Source organism: Malania oleifera, chromosome 9 (genome assembly GCF_029873635.1).
Source record: "Malania oleifera isolate guangnan ecotype guangnan chromosome 9, ASM2987363v1, whole genome shotgun sequence".
Taxonomy (NCBI): domain Eukaryota; kingdom Viridiplantae; phylum Streptophyta; class Magnoliopsida; order Santalales; family Ximeniaceae; genus Malania; species Malania oleifera.
The window spans coordinates 73,268,016-73,276,083 of record NC_080425.1 but is presented as its reverse complement, the minus strand read 5'-3'; the positions used below and the strand labels follow the sequence as shown (position 1 = coordinate 73,276,083).

General features: G+C 36.9%; 1 protein-coding gene across 1 annotated transcript in view; it reads left to right on the top strand.

Moving 5' to 3' along the window:
• The first annotated feature begins 2,085 nt into the window (after positions 1-2,085).
• The window catches only part of LOC131164398 (uncharacterized), a 31,496-nt gene continuing 25,513 nt past the window's right edge, over positions 2,086-8,068 (top strand). Inside the window, exons 1-2 of the mRNA XM_058121542.1 lie at positions 2,086-2,432; positions 2,523-2,544. Of these exons, the coding sequence (XP_057977525.1) occupies positions 2,333-2,432; positions 2,523-2,544 (122 nt within the window). The 5' untranslated portion in view covers positions 2,086-2,332. The remainder of the gene's footprint in view (positions 2,433-2,522; positions 2,545-8,068) is intronic.

The window sequence follows — 8,068 nt, the reverse complement described above, 5'->3', positions numbered from 1 at the left end:
GGTATAAATCTACCAAGTGCCTGGGCATGCGAGAGGTACGCGACCAATGACCTTTTCCTCCGCATTTGTAATATTCAGTTTCATGCCGCTTGAGTCACTGATTTTGTTCATTTACCCATTTTTGGGGATTATCTCTCTTCTGAGGGATTGTTGTCTCATATTGATGCTAGTGATTATTTCGACCATGGCCACGATCATGCTTGCGGCCTCATCCTCGACCACGAGATGTATTCATATTCACTTCAGGGAATGGGGTCGAACCAATTGGACAAGTTTGGTGATTTTTCATCAAAAACTTTTTATTTTGCTCAGGGATGATAAGAAATGATATAAGTTCAGAAAATTTAGTAAATTTCCTTTCCCTATATTGCTGTTGCAGGAGCACATTAATGAGATGGAAAGTAGAAATTTTTTTTTTCTAACATGTCTTCATTAGTAATATTTTCACCACATAATTTTAGCTTCGAGCTAATCTTACATAGGGTTGAGTTATATTCACCATCTGTTTTAAAATCTTACAACATCAGGTGCAACCATTCATATCAGACTTTTGGTAAAATCACAGTTTTCTGGTGGTCAAATCGATCCTTTAAATTTTTCCATAGGATAAGTGAGTCTTTAACGGTGAGGTATTTTGTCTTTAATTCTTCATCTAAATGATGATGGAGGAAGATCATAGTTTTTGCATGATCCTGCAGGGATGCGATATTTTCATTTAAAATAGTATCTCCAAAGTTCATCGCATTTACATGAATATCAACATAAATAATCCATGATGAATAATTGTTGCCTTTGATATCAAGGAGAACAAATTCAACCTTACTTTGGTTCAACATCTGAATAAATTAACAATAATAAAATAATTTAGAAAACAAAATGTAATAACTAAAATAAAACTGAGATAATAATATAATAGTATTTCCACCCTTCTGGGGTACTTAACTATGTTTCTTCAAGAACATTATTTTATTTTTCTGAATTTGTACTCTTCAAAAGTATGATTCCAATTTACAATATTACATTGAGCAATAATTTAACACTTCTTTCGGAGGTTAAATATATTATTTCATATGGAAAATAAATGTTTCACCTCTTTAGGAAGTCAAATTTAACATCTCTTTATGAGGTTAAAAATATAGACATGAAATTTAAATATATTGCTTCTTCAGGAGGACTATCTCTTCGAGAGATTTAAATATGTAAGTGAGAAATTTAAATATATTGTCTCTTTAAGAGGACTATCTTTTCGGAAGATATATATATATATATATATATATATATATATATACGGAAGATTTAAATATATATTCTCTTTAGGAGGACTATTATACCATCTCTTGTAGAGAGGCGGTTTAAAAATAAAATCGGCCATTAAGGCGGTGTAAATAGAAATAAAACCATCTATTGAGGCAGTATAAATGTATATAGAAATATATTAGTGGGTTAGAGTCTCATGAATTAAATAAGAATTAAAGAAATATGTCAGCTGATTAGAATCTCATGCTGATAACGTGTTATAAAAATGTAGAAAATAAATAGAGACGAGATAGAAATTTTATGTGGTTCGACAATGCCTACTCCATGGGCGGATGGGATCAAAACTTCACTATCACGGAAGGAATTACAATAGGATATAAAACCCGCCTTATACAAGATTTCTCTATCTTCTCTTTACCTATTCTTTACTTTATCCCTCATCTTTTCTTATTCTCACTATATGTCTACTTATATGGAAACATCAAAATGTGTCCCAAATGAGAAGGAGGGTGCCCTTTTATAAGGCAATATAGATAATTAAGTATTTATTGGAGAGAAAATCGAAGGGGTGGAAGTTCTAAGTACAAACATATAAGGCAACGTGAATGACTGTAGATATATAGAGTAAGTTTATAGTTGACATGGGGATATCCACCTATATTTCATAGCAATAGATAATATATAAAAAGATAAATTTTATTATAAACATTTTATGTTTTCGTGTTTGGACTGATTTTATTGTTGTTCCTCAAAATTCTACCAATAACACTTGCTAATACTTTCTTAGAAAATATGTATGGAAAGTCTAGTGGGTTAGGAAATTGGAGTGGTCATAGCATCGTATCATGTTGTTTTGAACAAGTATGCTTTAGTGGGGTCTCCTCAAAGTCGTCTCCCCTGCTCCCGACGAGTTCCTAAAAAATATCTCCCGTCCCATGTTTTCAGCCCCACACGTCGCTTGTTTTGTCTTGGTTTTCGGTGGTCTTGTCAAGCTCCATCCCCCATTTCTCTCTGCATCAGAAACAACTTCTCTCTGCAGCTTCTTGCTTAATTTGCACTCCCAAGCCGTACGGCCATGGCTTCCCAGGCGTCTCTGGACAAGATGCAGCTCCGCCAGAACTACCGAAATCTCTGGCACACCGATCTCATGCGGACCATCCAGACCGACCCTCCTTGTACTTTCTCTTTCTCTCTGCCTCTGTCTTCAGATTATTCTTGCTCTGCTTTTTGATGGGATTTTCTGTGTGGTTTTGTTGTGCGTGCAGATTGTTGCTTTGCGCTTTGGTGGTAAGTAATTTGATCTTCTGGGTACTCTATGGTTGCTCTGGGTCCTAGATCTGTTTCGTTATTTGTTAGATGTGTACATTATGTTTGATGCTTTATGATTATTCTAGGGTTTGAAATTTTGAAATCTGGTGCTTTTGTTGGAATTTTGTGGGTTTGTTGACTTGGGGGAGCTAAGGTTGACTTCCAGGAATTCCCTTCTTATTTGTTCACATGTCGCATGACAATTTATTTCTGCAATGTAACTTCTTTTAATCGAGGGCAGGCCTGAAAGGAGTCATTATTAGCTGGTTTTGCTAAGAGCACTTGTTAGGGACTAGGGATATTATTTTTGAAGATATTCTTGCACTTGATGCAATGGTTAATATTTAATGTGGTGATTCCTGCTGCATATAAATGAACATTGTTTCTCAATAATATTGACAACTGCTTGTTTCATAACTTGCCAACTCATCAGTGATGTGGTGCATGTGAATGTTTATGTGGGTATTAAATGGAGGCTTAGGTGGATTTACCCCTAGAGTCTTCTTGGAGAAAAATCTAGGAATGCAATTATTGTATGTAATTATTATAATCTCCAAGTCTTCTTGGAGAAAGATCTAGAAAATGTAATTATAATGTAGAATTTAGAAGGCTGTAAATATTTCCATGGAGCATTCTAGCTGCTCTTTGTAAACTGTAGGATCAAATTGATCTTAACCATTGCTTAGGCAGGTGGAATAGTATAAATAGGGGTAGAAATCTCATTTGTAAACATCCAACCAAAGTGAGCTATACTATTCTTTTACTCACATCATTCTACAAAATTTTTTTATCCATTGTTTTGTGAGTTTTGTTTGAGTGGGTTAAGTCTGACTTAGCACTCTAAATCCTAAGAGTTTGCAATTGCCGCATGGCAAGTGTTGGAATATCCGAGCCTCAGACAATTGATATTAGAGCATGGTCACATGGGGATTTGACTTTGTAAGATGGCTGAAACAAGTGTTGCCAATGTAGGAGAACAATGTGGACGAGACAAGGATTTGAGCAAGGGGGAGTAGTCTCACTCCAGAGATATTGTGGCTTCCATTGATGTGTGGGTTGCTAAGGTAAAGCTTGTCATGGCCGACAAACAAGATAGGTTCAAGGAGATTGGTCAACGCATTGAAGGGCTTGAGTCAGGGGACGATGAGCTTCGTGGGGAGATGTAAGGCCTCCATAGTTCCATGCTGGGTTCACGGAGGAACCAACTTGATGCCTTGAAGGGGTTACTCTGAGATAATCTTGTGGCCGTGAAGGAAGAAATCAAGGAGATCAAGGTGGATTGGTCTCTTTGTAAGATGGCGATAACCCAAGGTAAAATTACTACCAATGTCAGATCTAAAGTTGATGCTCCATGATGAAAATCTTATGGTGGCTTTAGAAATGTTAGAGAACTTGATATATTTTTTTTCTTATGGAGCCTTGAAATGTATTTTAATGCTATAAGCTTCGGGGGGGATTCAAAGAATATCATACCTCACCTCTTTATCTTTTGGACTCCACCATGGTATAGTGGAGGTGAAGATATTCTGACATGGAGAAAGGTAGTTGCAATCCTTGGGATGACTCAAGAAGGAGATCAAGAAACAATTTTATCTTGAGATTATGGAGCATGAAACTTGTGGCAAGCTTTGACGGATCACCCATAAAGGGAGTCCAAGCTCTTGCTTGAATCTTGGACATGCATGAGAAAGAGTTGGGCTATCGCTATCTATCTATGTATAACTTATCAATAAGATTCTACGGGGTTTCTCTCGTAATGTCTTTTTTGACTAGTTGTCTTTGCTTGGAGCCATGTGAATTCCACCATGTGTTGCTCCCCTATTTGATTTCCACTAAGGATATGCCAAACCCCATTTTAGCCATGTGAGTGCCAACTATGCAAGTAAAAAACAAAGGCTTTTATTCTTCCTTTAATTTGTTGCTTTTGCACTCCAAAAATAGACTCCACGATGATACGGTGGAGGCGAAGATATTCCGACATGGAAAAAGGCACTTCCATCATCAACATGTTTTTAAATAACAATTGCGACGGTTATATAATGGTTTTTTGGGTTATCGATACCGTTACACACCGAGAAATCGGTGGAAAGAAAAATCAAGGTTGTAGCGGCAATTATGGACCGTGATGTTATGTAAAGGTCGCTACGACTGTTGCGTAACTGCTATAGAACTGTTACGTCAAAAAATTATTTTATTTTTTACTTTTTCTTCCCACTTTTTCCCTCTCTTTCATAAATCATTCTCAATATACCATGTGGCGAGGGGGGGAAAAGATTATAATGAGGATGACAATGATACAAAATTTACTATATCTTTAAATGCTCATAAGAGGTGCATTAATTAACAATTTGAAAATACTAACTGGTTAGGAAAATATTTATTTTGATAATATTAGTAATTTGATATTTGTGTTCTATATTTTTCAACTTCAACCTTCTTCTTTTCTAGTTATTTTATATTTGCATTATTTTTATGTCTTATGTTTCGAATTGATTAATGGAGTGTATAATGAATTTTTTTTTATTAATTAATTTAGAACACATAAGAATTTATCACATATAAGAACAATGAGAAGTATAAATACGCCCACACACATAATTTTTCTATCAATGGTGGTTTAAAACAAATGTAAACTTGCTACCTTTACCAAATAACTTAGTCGAACTAAAGGATCCAAAATATACTAAAACTTTTTCTAAGAAGGGTTAAAAGCTTAGAACATACAAGTACGCTAATATGCACAAGGTTGTGTGTGCTTGAAAAAAATTCACAGCCGTTAAACCCGATTTCCGTTATGTAACACCCGTTACTACCGCTTCCCGTTACACCTGTTACCATTACGTTATGCTACCTACTACCGCGATTTAAAACCATGATCATCAACACTTGGGATGACTTCAAGAAAGAGATCAAGAAGCAATCTTATCTTGAGAATGCGAAGCATGAAGCTTGTGGCAAGCTTCAATAGCTCACCCATGAAGGGGGAGCATTCGGGATTATGTAAAAGAATTCTTCGAGCTCTTGCTTGAAATCCCATACATGCTTGGTAAGGAGCCCCTCTTTGCATTCATGAGTGGCCTACAACCATAAGCTAGATTGGAAGTACAAAGGTGGGGTGTGCAAGACCTTGCTTCGAAAATTGATGTAATAGAATCTCGCTTGGAATATAAGAAGTCCAATCCATCCAAGTCCAAAGGTATCAAGAACAACAAAGGCAAAGGTGGAGGAGACAGTTGAAGTCAAGCAAAGAGGGGAGTCACAAGCCATCCTCAAGCAACAAAGGCAAAACGAACAATGGAAACAAGGATGGTGGCCACAAACTCGAGTTCACTTGCTTCCTTTGTGAAGGCCCTCATCGAGCCATGGAGTGCCGAAGGAGGAGCAAACTCTCCAACTTGTTTCAAGGAGAGGAGGATAATCATCAAGAAGATGAGACACAAATGTCTTCATTACAACTCATGAATGTCTTCAAGGCCAAGGGTTGAGGTGCCCAAAACCAAGAAGAAATGGCTTTATTTTGCTCATAACTTAGATGAAAGAGACGAGGGAAAGAAGTGGAAAATGGTGCATTTTCCAAATAAAAATCTTTCCAAAAACGGATATGAGAACCCCTCCTCACCTCAAGTTTAGTAAGGGATGAAAAAAGGATAGATCTGAGAAGTGGACCTCCCCGGACTCCCCAAAGAGCATCTCAAGTTAGCATTGGTATCCCACTCGTTCTCATCCATTAACTTGAAGATGGCATCATGATCCATTTTATGTTGAGATCTAGGAGTCATTGGCCTAGACCCTCAGGTGTAGTGGATGTGATTGGCTGCAAGTATCTTGGATTGATTGGGGTGGAACTTTTGATGTTTTGAGTTTTCAAAGCCTCCTTATAAAAAATCATCGTGCTCTTGTAGATTGGAAGAAAATATGCCCTTCAATGTGCTCTTATATTGTGTTATTTATTATAGTTCTGTCTTGGAAATCTTGTGAAGGTTTTGAACAAGGAATTACTTGGTAAAAAAATATGAGATAGGGAGAGAACAAGAAAAGCAGTAAGATTTAGGACCTTGGTTTTGGTAATGCATGGCTATAATATAGCTCATAATAACCTAGAACCCACTATGTGACATGTTGTGGTATGGGTGGTAGGATGCGGTCAGCCACTTAGCTTAATATGTGGCCACGAGGAGTAGGCTTAGATGGTTTGCTATTTTGGATTTTGTTCTTTGAAGTACATACTTGGGTCGCTTGAGGTGCTAATGGTGACATTCTTACTAAATAAATTTGCTTAATTTTTTTACCTTTTTAATGCTAAACTACTTTTTGGCCGGGAGATAAATCACCAAATAGCAATCAATAAGAGGATGATGTCATAGCTCCGAAGGGCCCTTAAGACTAAGGAGTACTTTCTTGAGTTCTATTGTATTCTGTGTTGCTTAAATATGAATGACATGTGGCTTGGGAAAATGCAGTTGATAGAAGACAATGCCTCTTAGTTTGTGGTGTTTTAAAAAAATATTAGTGGGATTAAAGCCATCCTGAAATAAAGTGGCTTGTACTTTTTTTGTTTTGTCTATTTGTTATACAATACAAATTTTGTAGCATGTTCAATTTTTACTCTGTTTCTTTTTTTTTTTTTTTTTTTTGTCAAGGAAAAAATGAGTATGCTAAAATTTGAATTGCCAATTTTGGTTCTTTGAATCATATAATGTTGCTATTTGGAACCAAAGAGTAATCCAAGCCAAGGATGTGAGCCTGGATTGTGGTTGTCGTAACTATTCTAGCTTGATATTGATGAAGAGGGGGTTCTTGAAGGGGGACGGGAGTATGTGTTATACACAAGTAATGGATGTTCTAGGGATGACCCAAGGAGGAGAATAGGCAATCCTCAAGGAGCTGAAGTGTGAAGTGGAGAGAGGGAGAGAGAGAGAGCTCAATTGTCAATAAAAACCCCCACTAAAGCCTGGTTGGGAGGGGGTGAAGAGTGAGTGCTCAAGTGTCATTAAGAACCCCCACTAAAGCAAGTTTGGGGTATTTATAGGGAATAGGCAAACATGTGTGGGTTGTCATTCAAATTAGGTTTCAATCAATGACAAGATAGATTGTTGGCCTAGGTGACACTTGTTTGAGGTGAGAGAGAAGAAAAAGAGACACATGTCATTGGTAACATGTGGCGCATCTTGAGAAAAGGCTAAGGGGGTACAGACTCCCCTTAAATAACCTTAATTGTCTACCAGCCATGACCACCTCTCAGGACTGGAATGGGTAAATAGAACTTGCCATGTGTCTCCATGACCAAACTGAGTGCATGAGTTGCTAGTTTTTCTCCTGCATGGGTGCAAAGATAAAATAGTTAACAATTAATTTATAATTTTGTGCATGGAAGTTCAATGTTAGTCAATTCATAATCTAGGGCAAAAAGATAATTTGATGCATCCTCAACCGAAAATATAGCTTTGGACAGTTTCTAAGAAGTACTGACATTTGACAATGTTATTTTCAAGTTTAGCGCATT